This window comes from Phalangium opilio, unplaced genomic scaffold (genome assembly GCF_054372755.1).
Source record: "Phalangium opilio isolate 3A_F unplaced genomic scaffold, DU_Popi_V2 ptg000009l_1, whole genome shotgun sequence".
NCBI lineage: Eukaryota > Metazoa > Arthropoda > Arachnida > Opiliones > Phalangiidae > Phalangium > Phalangium opilio.
In genome coordinates, this window is record NW_028324146.1 from 3,487,004 (window position 1) to 3,508,914 (window position 21,911).

General features: G+C 35.0%; 2 protein-coding genes across 7 annotated transcripts in view; both read right to left on the reverse strand.

Annotated features, from left to right (window-relative positions):
- Positions 1-200: 200 nt before the first annotated feature.
- Positions 201-21,911, reverse strand: part of LOC149713217 (uncharacterized) — a 75,207-nt gene continuing 53,496 nt past the window's right edge. The window contains exons 1-3 of one of the 3 annotated variants that reach the window (XM_089847418.1): positions 7,828-8,229; positions 5,529-7,672; positions 201-3,856 (exon numbers count right to left, since the gene is read on the reverse strand). In XM_089847418.1, coding sequence (XP_089703544.1) covers positions 3,735-3,856; positions 5,529-6,264 — 858 coding nt within the window. In that variant the 5' untranslated portion in view covers positions 6,265-7,672; positions 7,828-8,229 and the 3' untranslated portion in view covers positions 201-3,734. Of the gene's footprint in view, positions 3,857-5,528; positions 8,230-21,911 lie in introns of those variants that run through there. The other 2 variants (XM_089847408.1, XM_089847399.1) reach the window with 2 other exon arrangements.
- Positions 17,534-21,604, reverse strand: LOC149713218 (uncharacterized). Of its 4 annotated transcripts, XR_016370975.1 has the most exons (4): positions 20,654-21,604; positions 19,647-19,792; positions 19,530-19,578; positions 17,534-19,411 (listed from the first exon to the last, which is right to left on the reverse strand). XR_016370975.1 is itself a non-coding variant. In XM_089847435.1 (2 exons), exons 1-2 carry the CDS (start codon positions 21,165-21,167, stop codon positions 19,776-19,778), a joined length of 531 nt encoding a protein of 176 aa, XP_089703561.1. In that variant the 5' UTR covers positions 21,168-21,604; the 3' UTR covers positions 17,534-19,775. The 4 variants fall into 4 exon arrangements, 2 of the variants coding, with proteins under 2 accessions (XP_089703561.1, XP_089703576.1); XR_016370974.1 differs by having other exon boundaries at positions 17,534-19,578; XM_089847435.1 differs by having other exon boundaries at positions 17,534-19,792.

The window sequence follows — 21,911 nt, forward strand, 5'->3', positions numbered from 1 at the left end:
GCGATAACATACCTTTTGTAGTATTGGTTTCGGAACTGGGGTGGGGAGGAAGTTCTCAAGTGGATTCTGAGAATGTTGAGCTACATGATGTATTCACTCGACCATTTTATCCAAGCTCCATCGAACCTGTACCGTTTTGAATCAGAATTCATATATTTTCTCTCTTGGCTTTTTATTCGGGACAGAATTGAGAAACTTAACGGGGTTTCTTCTTTTATTTACATTCTTTGATGTGGCTGAGATTATAAAACACACATCATTTCAATTACAAAAAAATTATATATTGTAACGTCAAACAATTGTTGCTTTAAACGATGGAACTAGGCAGGACTGTTCTACTTGCTTATTCAATCAATTCTTTGGAATATTCTCTTTGTTAAATGACAAGTGGAAAAAGAATTAAACTTAACCAGTTTTGAGTTCCATCTCCTGAAGCCCTTCAGACAATATGGGCAATTTTTTAAGGAACGTTCCAGGCTAGAATTTTTTCGTTATAATTCGTTGCTCATATTGTCTTTTTATATTGTAAACATATGGTTCTAATTTCAAGTATTATTTTATATTATTTTTTGAATGATAACAAAACAGTTCTAGCCTGAACCCTTCCTTTTAGATTTAATCTATAGCACCCTCGATAGTTGCGTTTGTGCAGTTCAGTTTTCTTAATGAGTTTTAATCAATTATTACTAAAGAAATTAATAATTTTGTTCGGAATTACAATATTGGCACTACCGCTATCATGAAATGAACTGCCGCCACTACAAAGGGTGATATAGGCGTATTTAAATGTTAGTTTTTAAGTCAAATTCATGGTTTCTGGTTATAAATACAGTAAGTTAAAAGAGTAAGTTTTCGTTTTTTAATCTCACATTTCATTTTTGGCATTAATTTTAAATACATTTTACTATGTCATAGTTTTGGTAATAAATTATTAAAATTATGGACCCTTTTTTATTCGTGTCTAGATATTTAGTTCCTAAATATATATTAATTTTTATTTAAATATTTTATATATTAATTTATTTATTATCTATTTATAAATTTTTACTTTCTTATTTCCGGCAAAATCCTAAAATACGGGTTTTCCGCCAGCGTTAAAAAAGTTGTTTTAAAAACCAAGTTGAAACTACCCAGTAAAAAGGTGTACACTCGATTATTCGCTCGTAAAATTACACGAAAATGTTTCGAGATTATGACATCAACACAACATACTAAGGGAATTCATTAAGGACATTAGCTTCTTCTTTCTTCTGGTTTCTTAGGAGGTAGGGTGTAACGAATTTTTCAACTGACTGTTCAGTCTTACATCTTGTTCTTGTTCGGTCTTAGAGTCATGGAAACGTTCGCATTTTTGACGTTGAAATTCAAAAATCTCTAAATACTTATTAAACATTTTTTCTCTTTTCGTGTTATTTAGAATATAATTAATTAAACGTATTTCAGGTTCAGAGCGTTTATTAAAATTCGAGAACCACGTGATATCAATCGAGAGAAAACCTTCGTGTCACGCGCAATTCAAAATGTTGTCTTCGTCAACTAAAAGTTTTGGCAACCTTTTTTGGCAAATTTAATTCTGGAAAAGTCAGCTTTCCGTCTTTGGGAAAACTAAATTTGACTTTATGTTTAAGTTCCATTGCATTTTATTAAATGTTCTCGCTATGGTGAGTAAATGTCTATGCGGCCTAACTGGCCTTCAATGGTAATGAACAATTTTGCATATATTATATAAAAATTAATTTAATTTTGTCTATCTCTCTCTTAGCTATAATTTATAATTTATATTATCGGTATATAATTAATAATACTGATATTACACCCAATTTAATCATGTTAATTACCTCGAACTTTTGCATATTTCCAGATAATTTTGACAAGTGTACACCTTATTACGCAAGTGGTTTCACCTCGTTTATATAATTCTGACTCGTAAACTACAAGATGAACAAAAATCAAATACCATTTTTCACATACTCTAAACCTGATTCGACCCTTACCATTACTAATTCTGTTTTCATTCCCTATTTTTGAGAAACCAGTTTTACATTCGTATTTTTCATACATTATTTCTAAACAAATTTTGTTTTTGACTTCATGTCTTAATTTATCGTTCCGATTCTTTTAAAGCAATATATAAATCAATTAACCATGCAGTTGGAATAATTCTGACTACATGGTTAAAGTTTGTAACTGCTTTGAAATTAGATTAAAATAATAAAATTTGTGTATACGCTAATTATCATGTCATGGGACTGCCAAATGGCTCGCGTTTTAAAGAAATGGTTAGCCTAATATATAGATTAATTTATTTTCTAAATTTAAAGTGTAAAGTAATGTAATAGAGGGTTAGAATTTAAATTCAAAATAATGGAGTTATACAATATTTAATATAACGCTATAATTCTCTCTATAAGTATGGGTCTGCCATACAAGCATCGTCCATGTTAGGCAAAATCGAAGACACTTCGCTAAAATCTTCAGTTAAGCTATGCCCGCTGTAATTTTCGTTTCCTGATCCATTCAAGTTACAATTAGTGGAAGTGATCATTGTACGTAATGGTTTTCTTTTCCGGAAGCATCAGCCACCAGGTGACGCTGCGATACCATTTATTAGATTACGCGTATTCCACCCATACTTATGGATAGTGGTATAGGGCTATGAATTAATCTAAGAAGCGTTTACAATTGCAAAATGTAACTCATATCGTCATATTTTTCAAAGTACAAATAGACGCTGCAAAGCAGAAGGCTTTAGTAAAATCTTATAAAAAGGCAGAGAAATTTCATTTCGTTTTCATTTGCGAGATTCTAATATTACACAAACTTGATTCCATCTTATCCAGTAACTCTTAAGTATTTTGTATTTAAAGTGATACTAAAACACTACAAGTGTTTTTCATTATGAGCCATGTCTTATGCAATACCAAATCTATGAAACTTTCATCTCCATTGGCAAAGTTCAATCATTCTTTTTATAAATCACGCGCCAAGAGTGAGTAATGAAAATTCAAAGGTTCATTTATTACGTACTACAGATTATTTTCCTTTCACTTGCTTCATGTTGTCCATTTTATTGATAATGAAGTGAAACTCAAATTTTAAAAATTAATAAATAAAATAACTATTATTTGGTTTATGCGGGCTCTGGTACTTCTTACTAGAACTCTGATAACGAAAAACACTTGCTGGAACGTTGCAGTATACTTTGACGAACAATAATAAAATTCTATTAAGTTGCGTGTAAAAAAAACGCTGGAACGAAAATTATCAGTTTCAAAATTGTTCTTCTAAACTATCGGAATCCAGATATTATTTAATTAAAATTTATAAAATTGACTTAGTTTTCCTAAATGTAATCTTTGGCAATTTCGCAATATTTCTGTTAAGTTTTACACGCTGCTTTTTCAATACATAATATATTTACATCAGTAATATTTTTATAACAACTATAAATATAGTTAATTTAATACAGAATCATATCTACTTTTAAAATAATTTGGATAAACAATTCGATGGCCTAATTTACAACACAGAAGCTGAATTGTTGTCTATAAAAACATTGATAATTCCTGCCTTCAAAGTAACGCGAAACTACCGAAGATGTTTCGTTTTAACTGAAATATTAAATATTTGAGGCTTTTTAACGAACCGATATCGACAACGTTAAGGAACTATTCTTGAGAACAAGGAAAATTAAGTGTTACTGATTATTTTTTAAACTGTTGTCGAGATTGAATTCAACCATCAGGGAGAGCGCTTGAAGCGCTTGACAATGCGGTCCTATTCGTGCTTTCCAGAGGTCGAGGAGTCGAGTTGTGATGACCCATCACTTTGTGCAGTTCTTCATTTTCCTTCCGTACTGTTAAATAGAAAAAAAGAAAGAAATATTACTTTCAATAAATATGAATGCGATAAAGTAAACAATTAGAAAATGGTAAAAATCGAATATGCACAAAACATTTTTAATAGCCCTATTTTAAATTTTTTAAACTTTTAGAATAAATCTATAGAATATTCTACCAATAGTATAAATGTGAAAGTTTGTGAATTTGGATTTTTGCTACGCAATCGCGCTTTAACGGCTAAACGGATTTCGGTGCAATTTGGCATGCAGCTAGACAACAATCTGAATTAAAATATAGGATACTTCACACCGCGGTAGTCTATTTTCGTCAAAAAATATCGAAGTTGTGCGATTTACGTCGATATATTGTACTTTTTCTTTGTATTTAACATACGTTTCCGTGTGCTAATTTTAAAGATTTTCAAAAACATACCTCATTGACTTTTACTTTATAATTTCAAAGTTTTTGCGCTATTACGTCGAAGAAAGGTAGCAGATATTTTACTGTAACCTGTGGAATAATTTTTATTCCGGTAATTCCCGTAGCACGTTTCCGTCTGATAATATCAGAGTTATATTATTTGCATTCTAATTATAATTGATTATGTCAATTACGGTTTGACTTTTTGTATGGTAAATAAAACTTGACACATATATTAATTGTGCGTGTATATAGACAGTACTTTCAGGGTAAACATAATTAATTTTTCACTAGGTTTATGAATCTATTTGTCGTTTTAAAAAACAATTGATCGAAATTTGTTCGGATAGTTTCTATTAATCGAGGAATTTTTGATAATTTCATAAATAGTTTTTTAAAATAAGCCATATTCCCACACTCCTACTGAAACGAATATCTGTCTTTATTCAACATTAGCCCCCCCTCGCTAAAGAACCGAAATTTGCAATTTTGTAAAAAATTATTATTTTTTCAGTGCTAAACTAGTTTCTGCCATATGGTAAAGGGAATAGGTGTAATTTTTATATTTTATCATCATTAGTCTCGCCGAAACAATGGTAGTTATTTTTAGGAGATTTTATTTCATATTAATGTAGCCGTATTATCTCATATTTTTAAAAACAAATTAGCGTATTTAAACGTGAATAAACGATTTACTGTTACGAAATATTTTTATAAAGTTAATTAGAAATAATTTTCCTATCATAAGGCAATTTAATACGTATACCAATACTATAGTATTTGTAATTCAATTAAAATTATGACATCTTTTAAAAAATAAATCCTTTGGGTGACAGTTAAAACCTCCGAAGATAAATATGAGAGTATTCGCAATAACACTAATTGATATTTGATCTTTTCAATTCTGTTCGGTCAAACAACAAAGGGTTTAGTGTAGCTCGTTAAACAACGGCATTGGAACAACCCTTTGCAAGTCCGGTGACTAATGACTTTGGTAAATTTAATTTCTTCAATTAAATATATTGCTACTTCTAATTCGAGTAATTTCTCTAAAGCGCCTCTTAACGCCGTACAAGTTATCCACGCGTAAAATCAACGCGTTACGAGAAGTAGCTAGACTGGTCGGCGGCGATGTTTTCCACCCTAAATTTGGATAGCTATTAGAAATAAACATAATTTCAAGGACCTTTGTTAAAAGCCTGGCACTTTCTGAAGAGGGGTCTATTAAACCTTCGATTAAACAACAAACGACTAAAATAAACTTACAGAATCCGTCAACAGCTGGATTCAGCATCAAAGTTATGGCCACCAAAAAAACACTGGCGGTTAAAATGGCTAAGCTTATAACAACGACGGCGAAGACAATTCTACGTCGATTTGACTCCTTAAAGGAAATTTCGGGGGTCTCTTTGAGTCCTAATTCAATAGCCACGCTTTCGGAGAGTGATCTTTGTCGGTGAAACGATTTCCCGTTGCTTTGCACACTGATTCTATCAGCCAAAGATCCTAAACTCTGTTTCGAGTGGCTTAGTGTCGCTTTGCTTCTTTTACTACCTTGTCTATGATTATGGTGGTGGTGATGTCTATGCCGCTTAGGCCTATCTTCGTCTTCCCCGCGTTCGCTGACGCTTCGTCGAACCTTATGCCTAGTTTTACCGGCGTGTTCATTACCGTCTCTGGCTGATTCGCACCTACGTACTCGGCGACCGCTACCTCGACGTTTGTGGTGTTCCAAGGAAGGAACTCTTTCTAAGTTCTTGTCAGAGTGGAACAAAACGTCAATTTCCGCGCACGAATCATACAAAGTCACACTTTCTGGCCGAGATTGGGAGAGGCAATTAGTTTGTACCGATGGATCGGAACTTCTTTTTAAATTCTCCGAGCCTTCCGTCAGCCTTATGGACGTGTTATGTTCAGGGCTGCTCAAAGCGCTTGACGCCCGACTTGGAAGACCTGAGACACCCGAGTCGTTGTCATTTTTATCCAATTTTATAGTATCCATTGCCAAATTTTATGTATTTAGTTGTTTAAATTCAAATATCGCGATGAAAAAATAGCCAGTAATGTCTTCAAACATCCGAGATACTGGTTAGTTGACTGTCAAATGAGGTCCCTCGTCACCAGGAGAATATTTTGCCAAACCTTTGGATTGCTAATAAAAGCTAGGGCATCTTTTTTTTTAGCTTTCATCGTCCCCTGTTGAGCCTCCCATGAACTAAACAACCCTCCTGGTTCTAAATTTAGCCTGGATGGAGGGACTCTGTTACTAAGTCTAGAGAGTATGAAGAGGCGGGCCGATAATTTTTTTCCTAAAAATGAGTTTCTTCATCTTCACCGTCTCTCTCTCTGGTCATGGAGTCTTTAGCTAAAACCTTATAACCGGACGAGCAGTGTGGCGCTTTGACGCGATGTGAAAGTTAGAAGAAATTTCTCAATCGCAATCTGAAGGCAGAATAAAGATGTGATAACTATACATTGTCTTTTAGCTCTATTGAAGACTTTACATCTCCAAAACCAAGTAAAAGTATTTCCGAAACAAACCATGACTTAACGTTAGATCATAAACTATAATGGGAAAGAAGCCTCGTCACGAAAGTTTTGTCCTTTTCCTAAGCAATAAGAATTGTTATTGCTGTAAATGCATAACGTCAATGTGTTTAAGAGATGTATCCATACTGGTCTTCGTCTAAGTCCCTCCTCCCTATAGAAGTTGTAGGCAAGGTGTTATTAGTAAAACTTAATTTAATTTATTTCACCATTCATTTTTACACGACCGAACAAATTGGTGGTAGCAGCAGAGAGAATTTATAATAGGGAGTGGAAACTGAGGAATATTATGTAGCTCAAAAATCACGTGATCAACAAAACTGGCCAGGTATATTTTTGGTATAATTTTTGTGGCCCCTCCCTCTAGGGTGGTTCTAGAATGTTGCGGGAGGGTCTCTAGAGGAGATGGACACTACCTTTTTAGGGAAAGGGAAACGTCCGACTTAAAATAACTCCAAATGGCGCCAGTCGCACTCGAAATCGCGAACCCTTATTGGGTAATTGTACAACCAACAGTGATTGAGGGCAAACATTAAAATTAAAGGATAGTCATGTGACCGGAAATTTACCTGGCCAGTTTTAGCGTCGCAGCCTACTTGTTTGAGCTACATTGTATTTAGCACTGTCAATGGCAAGAGTTTCCACTCCCTATTATAAATTCTCTCTGGTAGCAGAGCTTCATTTGTATCCGCGCAAATCAAAATTCGTCCGAACGCGTTTCTCTTATTAACTGCTATACAGATCAAAAATAATTATGAACATCTTTAAATTTATGTTTACTGTTGTTACGAAGCCAGTTTTGATCACGATAGAACACATAAGATAACTTATGCGGCTGTCCATAGAGATTTTGCATGAAGTAGCTTTATTGGATTGATAATTAATGTATTACTTTAAGTGAATTGCATTGTATCATTGTCTCATTTAAAATAAACAAATGGTGGTATGTTACACACCTATAGTATAGTCAATGAAAATCAATCCTAGACATACAATGAGATTATCCTAGGGTACATACGTAGAAAATAAATTACAGTAATAGGTTATCAATTCCTCACAATCTTGGGCTAGCGTGTTAAGTTTAGGAATGATCGAATATCATCTAGTTTAAAAATTAGTTCTTGTATTTGGGATCGCAAGTGTAATGTTGAAATAAGCTTTCGAACACCGTCCATACCGTTTTTCAAATGTCAGTGACATTGGAAACTCTTCCTCATCAATGCAGTTTTGTCAAATTTACATTCATTAAAATCGTAACAGAAATTAATCTCTACTATAGCTATCGCAATGTAGTTAGATAGTTTTATTACACAGATTTTCTGTCCCAATAATATAGAGGTTCCATTATCTAAGCGACCCAGAAAGAAATTTGATAACCTTACTGAACATGAGAAAATATGACAAGAGTGTGGTTGGTATTGAAGAGAGTGCGCGTAATAAACGATTAAAAAAATGTTTTTTGGAGGTGGAATAAAATGAATTAACGCAGAATTAGCAAGATTCGAGAAATCTTGATGTTTTTTTAAAGAAATGAACTATTTCGTATCTTAATGCTGCAAAGAGTTGGAGACTAAATAGAAGAAAAGTCCAATTTTCATCTGATCTTGGAAACTCTCCAACAATGGAACGGATATTGTAACGAACAGTTCCCGTTATAAGAAGCGTTAACAATAATGCATTATGTCGGTTGTAGTTTGTTTTTTGTTGACCTGCATTTACGAGATTTTCATTTTAAACATACAGTGTTAGGCGTTTGCAATGAATTTTTAAATAAAAAATGCACCAGCTAAAAGGGATGTCGTGGTTTTTGTGAAAGCATGTGAGAACGCAAGGACAATGGGGGGGGGAATATCATTCTGGTCTAAAAAATGTAAAGAAGCTAGGTATTGAATGTTTTTTATTTCAAATTTTGATCGCGTTTAGTTGTGATATCGTCGATACCGTTTAGAAAAATATCCCCCACTTTCATAAAGGAAAACAGTCCCCCCCCCATGTGTACTGAAAAGGGATAATTCTGAAAATTATCATGGCCCAAACAAACGGTCTGTAGTAACTCCCTATAAAATACACTCCTGATATAACGAAATTTCTGGAATCGAGCTAATTCTGAATTTTGAACTCGCTCCAACTCTGAAATTTATTTTTTATGTTTTAAAGAGTCCATATTTTTATATAAGGGAAGCTATTAATCATTAATGCCATTTTCTCCTCATTTACACTAGTAGAGAGTAGGGACAAATTAGTTGGCTAGACTATGGAACCTTTATTCTCATTGGAAGAGAAAACCAGCAGTGGAATACGTCCCCACCATTCTGCGCAACTAAAACACAGGAGTTCATATTGTTCGTTAAAAAAGGTTACTGATTCGAGATATTGTACTTAAATGCGAAGTATTTAAGGCGTATATTCGACGAAGCTTGTGTGAGGTTTTTACGTTTCTTGGTAAGTTAATTCTTGGCTTTAGATCATTTTCCATATTTTTCTTCTTTGGAAGTAATAAATTCAACCTGTAGGTTCAATTAATCGATTCAAAGTTTCAAACGAAACAAAAATGTTTCATTTCTCAAATAATTGCAAACATTTTTATTTGTAACATAAATGTTATTTTATATATAATAAGTATTTAATTTTGCAATTATTGCTTATTTGTTTTAATTTAGATATTAAATTACAATCGTCATGTCTTCATTTTAAAACATCGGCTTCCATTCAAAACATGTATTGAAGTATTGAATTTCAATGAACTTGTGTATGGACCGTCACATTCCACTAAATCCCAAGATATGATGCCTTGTATACGTTCTTATTCTCCCAAAATAGAACTATTGTGTTGCCCATCAGATAGTAAACACTAGCTCTCAGCGCTAAATACACCACTTCAACATATCTAATTCACAAGCACCAAGGACGTTAAGCGCGTCAGTCTACGAAACAGTGTTACGTTGGGTGTTTCTAAAACAGGCTTAATCCAATCTAAGTCGATTAAAAAAGGTTGTTTTTGAACTTGCGGGAAAATTTATTTCGCGCAAAACCTTTAATATTACTAGGCCTAGTAGCAAATAAATTAAGCATGGGCGAATACCAGTTTTTGACTGTCGAGACAAATATCGAATAGTGAAAAATTTTCTTATCGAATACCGAGACGAATAGTTGTTTGGGAACCGAATATCGAATAATTAGGCTTAACTTAAAATTGCCCTTATCGAATAGTCAGAAATAGAAGGATTAATTAAAATCCATTTAAATTATATTTAGAATTTAGATGCGCTATAGAGTAGTAGCACTTCAGGCCTATTTTCCCATAGAAACTTATACATTAAAAAGTGTAACTGCCATTACTTTTTTAAAACATTTTAGGGTTAATATTTTTGTTTTCTCGAATAGTTAGTCGAATATTTAACGAATAGTAGGCCAGAATAGTAAAATTCACTATTCGATATTCGTTCGAATACCCGAAATGGGGCTTATCGAATATCGAGACGGTTATTCGTCTCGATATTCGATCGAGTTATTCGTGTTACTCGAGTATTCGCCCATGCTTAAAATAAACCCGGATTTCAGAAAATTGTTCTTACTTTTCAGTAAATGCTGTAATTTTAAAATATAGAAGAATGTTCATGATAAAAATACTGAGATTGTCTATACAATATGGTGAACTACTGAACTGAATATTGATGAAATCTGTTGAGACGAACGGACTTTTTTGTATGAGGAAGAGTGTTTAATATTTCTTTCCAATTTTCAAGATGGACGCGGTTCCAAAAGTATTTCTTCGTGTGGTACATGCTACTTAGTAGTAACGGATAAAAATGTACGCTTTTAAGATAAATCGGTTTGGACTCGGTGATCATTATCAATCAGTCGTGACTTACATAGAATATTGAGGTATTAATCTTTTAAAGAAGTTTTACGTCTTATGAATAACATAAAATGGGTTTCGACTCTAAATTGTGTTAAGCTTGTGTAATTTCCGCTCGTGACTACTGTCAGAATTTGACAAGAAATGGGACGCGGTTAATTATCCCCAAGAACGAACGACACACGGAATGGACAGCATGATATACTTGAGTTGAAATTCCGCGGGAGTAAAGCGATATCCCGGCGGACCCCAACATCCGGTACCGTTTAAAAATAGATTGGGGTCAACAAAAACGGCATGAATATCGTTTAAATCTATGTTATTCCATTTCGTCCAGATGTCCGTGCTGATGAAAAACCTCCGCTGTTCTGGAATTGGCTAACCATTATAGCGCTATATACATTTGAAGAGAGAAAGAAGAGTAAAATAAAAGGGATTTTTTTTGAACGATTCTTCTATTAACCTTCATCGATCCTCAGCCTATATGGTTTATTTACAATTGGGTCCACCTATCTGCATAGTGAAACATGCTGAAATTTAAAACAATGAAAACCGTAATATTTCTCCGAGAGATTAAAAGTTGCATCTACTATAAACTGAATCTTATAAATAATAATTTTCTATAGTAAATCATGTAACGCCCTACCTTCCAGCTACCAAAATTGAAATTTTGAGGCGATAAATTATCATTAAAAATATATGCATAAAGCGAGAAGTTTAGTATGGCAGAATTGTGCAGCGTAATGGTATGACATGAATTGACATTGAAAAGACATTGTCAGTGTATAACACTAAATCTATTATATCATCAGCTGTCACATTTATTAGGGTATGGTAACTTTAAAATATTAAAGGTAACAGAAGTAAATAAATTTTGCAAAGGTCAAAACTTAGACAAAGTAACGTCTCGGAAGAGTTAATTTGACAAAAAGAACGCTTAAATATGTTGGAGACGATGTAAATATGATCCCTTAGCAATTACAACACGACTGTCTTTCATGGTCGGTCGTTGGTAAAAATGTTCCAAAACGACTTTCCATTAAAAAATCTGTCTTTAGCTTCGTTAAATGTCAACTTCTGAAACTTAATTACGCAATAGATTTATACATATAATTACCGCAAGAGTTTCTTTAAGTTTTATTCGTGATTTTGATGTTTAGTCTAAACCGACTGAAAAGGTTTGTGTCACCATTTCATTATCCCTTTTGATGTTAAGAACACGCGACGCATTTTTTTCTGGATGCTCTTATAATAAAAAGCTATCACAGTAAAGGCTCGTTTATACAAGAGCGGAAAGCTGAAGCGTAAGAGCGTAGCTGAAAAGTTCGATCTTCCCGCGTTCGGCAAAAGCTTGAAGCGTCGGCTTTCGCACTCCGATTAGTTCATATAGAAAAGGGTAAAAGCGTGCGCTTACGGCGAGAAGCCAAGCTACGTTTCATTTCAAAACAACAAACATGGCGCCTGGGCCTGGGCTTACCGTCACTCTACTTTTATTGAAAAAGAAATTATTACTTTTGAGAAGGTTAAATTTAATAAATAACAAAAATAAACGGCGTCAACGACGTTGGTGGGTTCATCCCATATGGAGAAGGAGGACAAACGAGGGATATTTTCACACTTTGGTCAGTATTTACTCTTTGTAATGTGCCTAAATTTTAGCATTGAGTTTTACACGTTGTCAAATCAAATGTTTACATTCCAGCTTAAAAAATGAGACGACATGATCATGTGTATTTTAAAAACTTTACTCGAATGTCACCAAAACTGTTTGATGAACTCGTAAATTTGATAAAAGATAGGGTCCAAAAATTCCCACTTTCTCGAGAACCACTCTCACCAGCGCATAGACTGGCAATTACCCTCAGGTAATTATCTTCTAAATGTTTTCAGATAGCCTAGAATATCTTAAATTTAATAGATCTTTCAAAGATTTTTAGCTAGCGGTGATAGTATGATTAGCATCGCGTATGGATTTCGGATCGGGAAATCAACGGCCCATATGGTCATCAAAGAAACTTGTGATGCATTGTGGGATGTCCTACAGCCACTTTATCTTAAAGTAGGTACACAAATATGAACTACTGGGAACTATATTCATTGTGTTTATTACATAAAAACACCAACTCAAGAAATGTGGAAGGATGTGGCTCATGATTTCTGCCGATTATGGCAGTTTCCAAACTGCTCTGGCGCCGTCGATGGGAAACATATAGTTATCCAGCAGCCCCCAAACAGTGGTTCTGTTTATTATAATTACAAAGTATATGAATTGTTCTGGCATATGTTTTACATTTTTTAACGTTATCATAACTTTTTATAGGGCACTAATTCGATAGTTCTCATGGCGGTAGTAGATGCAGAATATAAATTTTTGGCGGTGGATATTGGAGGTTTTGGATCAAATTCAGATGGTGGCATTTTCAAGGCCTCGCTAATTGGGTCTGCCCTTGAAAACAAACGCCTGAATCTACCAGAACCCAAAACACTACCAAGAAGTAATATTCTTGCCCCTTTCGTATTTCTGGGGGATGAAGCGTTTCAGCTGCAAGAGAACTTTTTGCGTCCCTATTCATCAAAGGAATTAAATTCCCGATCTCGAGTATTTAACTATCGACTAAGTAGAGCCCGGTAAGTTGTACTTTTTAAAAACCTTTTAAGTTATTTACAGTTTGGTAATACTTGCACACTCATGCTATATTTGTAATTGTTGAAGGCGTTGTAGCGAAAATGCGTTTGGGATATTGGGTGCAAGATGGCGAATATTTCACAAGACTATAAACGTTGCCCCAGAGAATGTTGACAAAGTTGTAAAAGCTACTGTGGTCTTGCACAATTTTCTAATATCGAAAGAAAAACACTTGAAGGCATCAGAAAAGTCATACTGCCCTCCTGGATACGCAGATTTTACTGACAATATGGGAAATTATCGCTATGGTGTATGGAACGATGAGCCAGAAAATGCTCTATATAATCTTCCAGGGTCCATGTCCAGAAACTCGACAGAAAAAGCAAAACATTGCAGAAAGATATACATGGATTACTTTTGGTCTGAGCAAGGCGCTGTTCCTTGGCAATGAGATATGCCTGGAGTTACTCGTTGAATTAATAATACCTGTGCTTTTAATAATGTGTTCTTATTAATGAATATTCTTGTGTTTGCATGTAATTGAACATGTTACTGTCAATAGTTATTTAGCCATTTAATTATAATAAGTAATAAATTTCAACAACAGAATTATTTTTCATTATTTACAACTTCAGAATTGCTTTTCCGTTTTAAATACCCCCGAACCACACCAACCAAATCCATTTCACAATCAAGTTGCATTTCTTCTGGAACCCCTGATAATAGTTGAGCTAAATATTTGCAAAATGTTTGTGGCCTTTTTTCTACATTGTTTTGGCACTGGTGAGCAATAGAAGCTTCCAAATATCCATCTATTTTGGAAATTTCCTTAGTAATTTTATCAGCAATCTCCTTCGGGTCCGTTTCTGCTTTTCGCTTCGTTTTTCTCGATGATTTGCTTGTGTCCAGGGTTATATTTGTGGAAGTAGAAGGTCCAGCAGAAGTTGGAGGCCCAACAGAAGTAGAAGGTCCAGCAGAAGTAGAAGGTCCAGCAGAAGTAGAAGGTCCAGCAGAAGTAGAAGGTCCAGTAGAAGTAGAAGGCCTAGCAGAGGTTGAAGACCCAGCAGAAGTTGAAGGCGCAAAGGAAGCGCATGTACTTCCTTCATTCTCTTCCTCCTCAACAGCTTCATTGTGGTCTTCTTCGTTGTTTAGTCCTATACTCTTCAGTATTTTATCAGCAGCTTCGCCATCTTCGTCATTGTATGCCAAGTTGCAAGTTGTCTCCCGACGACACACAACGTCTTTCAAAAACATAAGTTGTTTAAAGAAGGGCCATTTAATGAGCTGCATATCTTGCTCCTCAATGTATTCCTGGCCCGACTTTTTTTTACTGACAGCGTGAAAATTAGTCCTAAACTGATCCTTCAGATATTTCCACAGTGTTTTTGTGTCTTTAACTATAAATTACTTCATTTTAAATATTTTTAAACTTTGAATTTAACCATCAACTTACTGGACATGTTCATTATGTTGGATATTTCCTCCCATTTTACTGCTTGTAACTGCCTATCTCTGAAATCCGGACTTGCTTTATTCCATATTTCCGGATAATTAAAAATTACACTAATTAGCTCCTCTTTTTTTCATTATCTTTCTGCCTAATTTGAGCCTTCAACTGTTTTTCCTGCTCTTTTTTCTCTTTCAATGACATTTTAAATTGCAAGCTAATTACAAATTTTTTCTGGTCGGTATCAACAGACAACGTGACTGCAAAAATGGGAATCCAAAATGAAAACATTGCACAATATTGCGCAATTCTAGGAGTTATCTCGATATCTACTTCCTGATTGGTCGAACGAGGTCACATGTAGTTTTGCGAGAGTTCAACTCGAGCGAGAGAATCTGCCTCGGCAGATCGCGAGCGCATCGCTAAAATCGGCTTCCGCTTTCAGCAAAAGCGCGCAAATTTCAGATCTCGCCCGCTTGTGAACAGTCGCGCGGGTTCGAAAAATCGTTTCAGTTTCATCTCTCAGCTATACGCTTCAGCTTTCCGCTCTTGTATAAACGAGCCTTAAGTCATACGAAAACTGGGTGAAATGATAAAGAAACAAAATTAAATATTAAGATCAACATTTATTGGGGGTAAAATTAAAATAACTTCGAGCTCCTTTTGAGAATTAGAATAGAAACAACATAAACATGTCTACGTCCATTCATTCTAGGTTTTTTTTATAATACTTCATTCACATTTGGATATTGGCAAATATGAAATTTAATTTATCATATTGTTGATTCCAATCAAGTCTGAATTTACATACGCGTAAAAATAATTTCCAACCCATATAGGAAAGAGAGCCTAGCGGAAGATCTCCCATCCACCCATTTTTTGGCACAGTCGATATAACGAGTTCGCGCCGAAAATAGAACTAATCTGAGTGGAAGCTCACAGCGTCGCTACCCGAAAGATGGTTCAAAGAAGCATATAGATGCTCATCGTGCCTCGTCTGCATTCATACCCTAAATGCAATGTTCTCGAGGCTGGCGTAGGAGTACGCGATTATATCTTGACAAAATTTATTTAAGGGTGTATTGTATATTGCCGGAAATTTGGAATGATTTTTTCTTGTAATTTATATCATAAGTATATGTTCCATAAGTATGACACTGCTTTCCCTTCTTAATTCTAGAGACTTACTGAGACCTAGTTCGAGAACGACAAGCGAGAAGTGACTACACTCGGTTTGCAGTGCATCTTCCTATTCAGTCTGAATTAACCCTTTGACAGTGCCTCAACAGGCGTCGCTTTACGAGAATATAAGACGTTTCACTTACGTCACTTCATGACCTGGGTAACCAGTGACAACACTTTTAGTGTTTCTGTCTACTTCCGGAAAATTTCATTCTAAAAGTCATGAATGGCTCGCCCTGTATTATTTTAGGATTCTATTTCATGGAAAAAGGTTTAAGGTGACCCCCAAGTCCTTTCTCGGACTTAAAAATGTCCAGTGCAGTTAGTTCCCCACAATATTGCCACTTTTTTCGATCGGCCAACGACTTCAGCCGTATCAAAAGTTGCTACAGAAAAGTTTCAACTTTGGAGCTATGAGTTTTTCCACCAAAATGGACGGAAAAAATAAACATCAACGATTAATAAGGTTCGAAAATAACGAACTCGAACGAAAAAGCCATGAAGAGTCCAGATGTAGAAAATTGAAGCAAAGAAAAGGATAAGTTATACCATGTCCCATCAGACCAAAAATACTGCTCCGCAGAAGAGCGGCTCAGAATCAATAGAGAAATGTAAAGCAAGATTTATACAATAAGACTACTCACAATAATTGTAAAAACAGGTTAATGCCGAGACCAATGTAACAGGCATACATTCATCTATAATTAGGCGGCTGCGGTCTCAAACATTATTTAATATAAGAAAGCCTATTTATTTATGTTTCGGATAGACGAAATATTTATGTCAGGCGTTATACCGACCAAAAGAGAGTGAATAGTTCACCTAGTTGAACACATCCTGAACAAAACTACCAAATTATTGTCTTGGGAACAGTTTTCAACATTAAACTTGGTATTAAGGATTCGTTGAAAAATCTGAAGAGAAAAGACCATCGCTTTCACCGAAACCATTTTACAAAAATGTATAGCCATGGATCGTCACTTCAACCATAGTCATGCAGCCATTTGAAACCCTTTCAGATCTCTATAATAATATATAAAAAACTCTAACAACACGTTAGAACTCTATGGAATAGCATTAAAGCTAACCTACCATTAGAAATATCTAAGAGAGCAGTTTACCGCTTGTTGCTTAAAACCATTTGGGGTGCGGTTCCGAATAACTGCGATAAACACGATCGATTTAAATTCTGCTACATTACCATATAATAACAGCACAGATAGTATGTCCTTCTAAAACATTGAACGGTCACGAAACTACACGACATAATTCGAACCACACAAACAATATCTCCGTGGGTTGGAATATCCGTTTCCTTAGAATTATTGCCCATGAACTTAGTTTAAGCTAACTCTTAAGTGTCACAATACATTATTAAGAGAAACCTTTATATCGGTATATCATCTTTAGACTGTTCTTTCGTAGATCCAGATTTGGGTTTAGCGACTAAAAATATTTTGTTTATAGTTTTGTACCTTCGCTTTGCAGCCTCAAACCAAAGGTTAAAGGCAAACTGGCAGTTGAAATCTTTGAAAACTAGTTCTTACATATCAATTCTAATGGAATTATTTAGGTTTCTTCGCTGTAAGTAGCCTATAGATACGCACGTTTAGATATATAATAGCTATGGCTTTATTTGACTATAAACCCCAGCGGTTAGATAATTTCCACGATTGTCCATAAAGGTTTCACAAGATTTGTTAGATTGTACAAAAGTGCTAAGCTAGCATCAATTTTTAAATAGAAATAGCTATAGAAGTCCAAATCTCTTATTCTACAGCTGATACTAAGGAGAAACATTGGTCACTTAGACTTGGGCAGAGAACCAAATCTTTGATACTTGTCTATTTTTTACTTGTTTCTTTTAAGATATGAGGTAGAATTGGTAAGTTTGTTGAATGACACTAAGGAAATTATCATATTCCTTAATTTTTTTGAATATTTCCTTACAAGATAGCTGAAGCTTATAAGCCAAGCACTAGAGCTATCACAGTTGTGACGTCAGTGCCTAGGTGAAACGTCACGGGCTTAGCTTTGGGAGTGAGCAGCCATGTTTGGTACCGCTTTGGTTCTATTTCTTTCAAATGATCTCAAAAAATCCTTAATAAAGGCCATGGTACACAATACATGTTTTCTTATCTAGTGAATATCATATTTCCTTAATGGTACACAGAACATAACCTTTTCCTCAGTGTTAAACCCAGAAATGTAACGCTGCTTGCATGGTCATTGGTTAAATTATCTTTGACTTGGTTGCGATGGATTTTTCAGTTATATTCGTTGTGTATTTAGCTTCATTATCCTGCGATTATTTAGTCAGTGGCTTTCGATTTTTAACTGCTAGACTGCCTTTCGTTTTACCGGTCAGTGGTGGTTTTGGTTTATCACTATCCAACCTTACAGCTCCTGCCGCATTTGGTTCTTCTACTCTTTAACAATTTTATAAATTGAAAAAATATATAAATACTTACAACAGGTTAAAAAATTACACTAATACTTTGGATTATTATTAATTAAAAGTACTGGTGTAATTATTAATCCCCTACTGAGAATTGATTAATATCTTTAAACTAAGTTAAAAATTCACAACTCATCAACTTTTAAAAAACATTCGTTTTAGATGGAGTAGAAAAAAAACAAATTTGGAATTTAAATGCTACTAGTTTAGCTAAGAAGAGCACAGCACGTGGTTTCCATTCCCTCCTAGTAATTAAATTTGATGAAAAATTATTTCAAGAAGAATTAAACTTTTCGAAAGCTTAATTTCTTTACTTTTACGATAAGAATTTTATGTAAAATATAACCTCGTTGCCTAAATTTAAGAAAGAACATCGGCCTTAGCTTTACAACGTCTAAGTCAAACAGCCTTTTCTCATGTTGTATATTTTTCTCGAATTTAAATTGCATCATATGCTTGCTCCCACGCGTTAATACTATCCAAAACTCGGCCGCTTCACCTGGTAATTAAATTACTATGCCTTTGGAAGTTCACTTTTACAGACCTTTGTTTCAAATTGGCTCTAAATCTTGTGCAATTTAGTTATTAAGTTTACAACATTTATTTTTGGAAAGTTGGTTGACAATCGTTGTTGCTTTGCCTAGGATAGATCATGATAAAAGTTGCTTTAATTTACGTTAACGACGGTTGATACACATACGCTAATGCTTCTGAAGTCTGATTATTTATATTTTGGATCGTATATACTGGTTCACGCTCTGGAGTCCCAAAGCTTATTTCCTTCGACGAATTAATTTCTGTATCCATCTGAACCGTCACTATAATGATTTATCATTAGTAATTTCCTTTTCGTCGCCAATCCGACGTTGTATTTTTCTGCCGGCTTCTTCTTTTGGTTTCGGTATAGCTGATGATTTGCAGCCCGTCCTCCTCTACTTTTATTGTGCATGTTGGCGATTTCGCAATTGCATCGATAGCCTTTTCACCGATGACCCGAGGCTCTCCATTACAGCGTTTTGATCATAGTCTCCTATATGGGTCATAATTATAACTTGTCCATTGTCGATTAAAGTTTTCTTTTTGTTGAACTACGTGGCTTTTACCACCGTAAGTTTTGCCTGTGCAGAGTTTAAATGTTTAATAATTACCACTATTGTGACTCTTTGTCAACTGAGTCGTAATTCATCATGAAATCTACTAGAATTAATTTCCAGGAATGTTTTTTTTACATTTCTTATGGAATCTGAACTTTTATTTGTACTCACAAGGTTTTGAGATGATGAAATAAACCTTTCACAACTGTTTCGTTTTTAGAATATATTTCGGCTGGTTGATATTGGTTGAACTCGACATAACGTATTTCTTCGTTACGTAGTGTTCATAGGTTACAATCATCAAAACACCATGACCCCTAAAAAGTCAGTTTCTTACCAATTTTGCGTCACTTTCTTAAATTTAATGGAGGTGAAAGAATATTAACAGAGCTTAAGTGAGGTGCTTAGTTTAAAATAAATCATATACTGAGCGTGTTTTCAAAAATTACGATTTTCTAGAATTCACAGTAACGAGTTGCGGCTAGTACATTTTTAAGCCTCTTTTTTAATTTTGAGATTAAAAGGGATTATGGAGTAATTCATAATATCACGTTTTTTATTTTATTTTTATTCGTTTCGCCTATGTTTTTGAATTTTCAGATGCCCAGTGAAAAAAGAGAGTAGTGTCGCGTTCTTAGTGAATTTGGTAAATATATATATATATCAGTGCACTATATGAATATTTTTTTCATAACTTTTATAGTGACTTTCTTTTTGACCTTTTCCCAATTTTTTGACAAGTCCGTGTTCGGGAACTGCTGTCTAATTTTTATAAAAGCCTATCCAATTATATACTACGTGCTTTATATTTTATTGACCGGCCACTGGTAACTATAAAGATAAAGATAAAGATAAGAAGCCGTTTTCTATTTTTATTGGAATCTCACGGAGGCCGTTCTTTTTACGTGGAATTTCTCGGAACACTTAAATTCGTAAGGTTAAAGATCACGAACATGGTCTAGCATCACGAGTAAAGGAGGCTAACAATGTCATCCAGACTGTAAAAATATTTTTCCCTTCAACAGAGGTCGCGTAAAGCCGGTTACGAAAACTCCAGCCAAATCGATAATTATGTAAGTTCCTGTACTTAATCAGGCTTTGGAAATGTCCGAGTATTAGTAACAATGGTAACAATGGAAAATACTGATAATTAGTTTCAATAGCGGGTATCAGCTTACCGAGATCGTCGATAACGGGGGCTAGCCTCAGCGTGATGCCAACGAGCAATATACACATGAGAACCAAAGCGACGGCGGTTATTATAATGATCCACCTGGCTTTTCTGGACGACTCGTTGCTACTCTCCTTAACCGCCAACACTAGAGAAGAATTATCATTTCCGTCTGATAGTCCGGTAACTCCTGGACGGACACGAGTCACTTCACAAAAAGAGACTTCCCTGAAAGAATTCGAGTTGGCCACTTTGTCTCTTCGATGTCTCCGGGACGATGATTCGTTTTTAATCCCAGACATCGATGACTCCCTAACCGAAACGGGACTGCTGTTTTTAGACCAGCTACTGTCCGCTTCGAAACTCTTAATTTCAGTTGGGCTTGCCAAGCAAACTGCGCTGTGGCTTTTTGGCTTTCTTAATTTTGCCGTGTCGGGTACACTAATTTGTAACGAATCCATGACACATTGTTTTTTGAGACTTTCCTTACCCGACCGTTTCGACGTCTTTTTGTCTGACATGATTTTTGTCTTAACCGCGCTCGTATCTTACTACTTAAGGTTTATAATAATTCGCACGAAACCATTACTGGCTGAGCGTATCCTCGGGTACCCTAAAAGTGCCTAACTTCTTCACTGATGGGCCGTCAGCTCGAAAATAACACCAAAACAGCGCGATGCACATCACCTGTGTGAATACTGTGTAGCCGCCGACTCGGAGCAGCGAGAGAAAATATCCCGGTTTTATCGATCTAAAACTTCCTTGGGCCAGACACTATAGAGTAAGGGGTCCAAATCTCAGCTACATCGGCTGGGGAGATTTTTCGTGGGGTGGTACACTTCACAACTTATCTAGTATTCATTGAAATCAGCCAATAACAACAAATCCAGTCCTATTTTAATCTCAAAAACATTTGAGATTAGGTTGATTATGAAGAAATTTTCATGACTTGTTGAACACGACATTTTGAAAACTAACAATTAACGAAAACAACAACTCACGACTCACGGAGCACCGTAATGTTACCCTCGAAATTTCTCTACAAGTTTTGTTTTAATTCGTATTAGCTTACTATTTCGGCACGTTGCCTCGTTGAACTTCGTTCTTAAATCAAATGAAATATAAACGCTAGAATTTTTATCGAGACGTTACCACCTCTACTCGCGGCAAGATGAGGAATAGACTGTATTTTTTATCCGTTCTCCGCGCTTGCTTTTTAGATAACGTGTCTCTGTAGTCGAAAAAAAAAACTGAAGATTTTCCTA

Excerpts from the sequence above, each read along its gene's own strand:
- LOC149713218 (XM_089847435.1), bottom strand. The coding sequence starts at position 21,167 with ATGTCAGACAAAAAGACGTCGAAACGGTCGGGTAAGGAAAGTCTCAAA.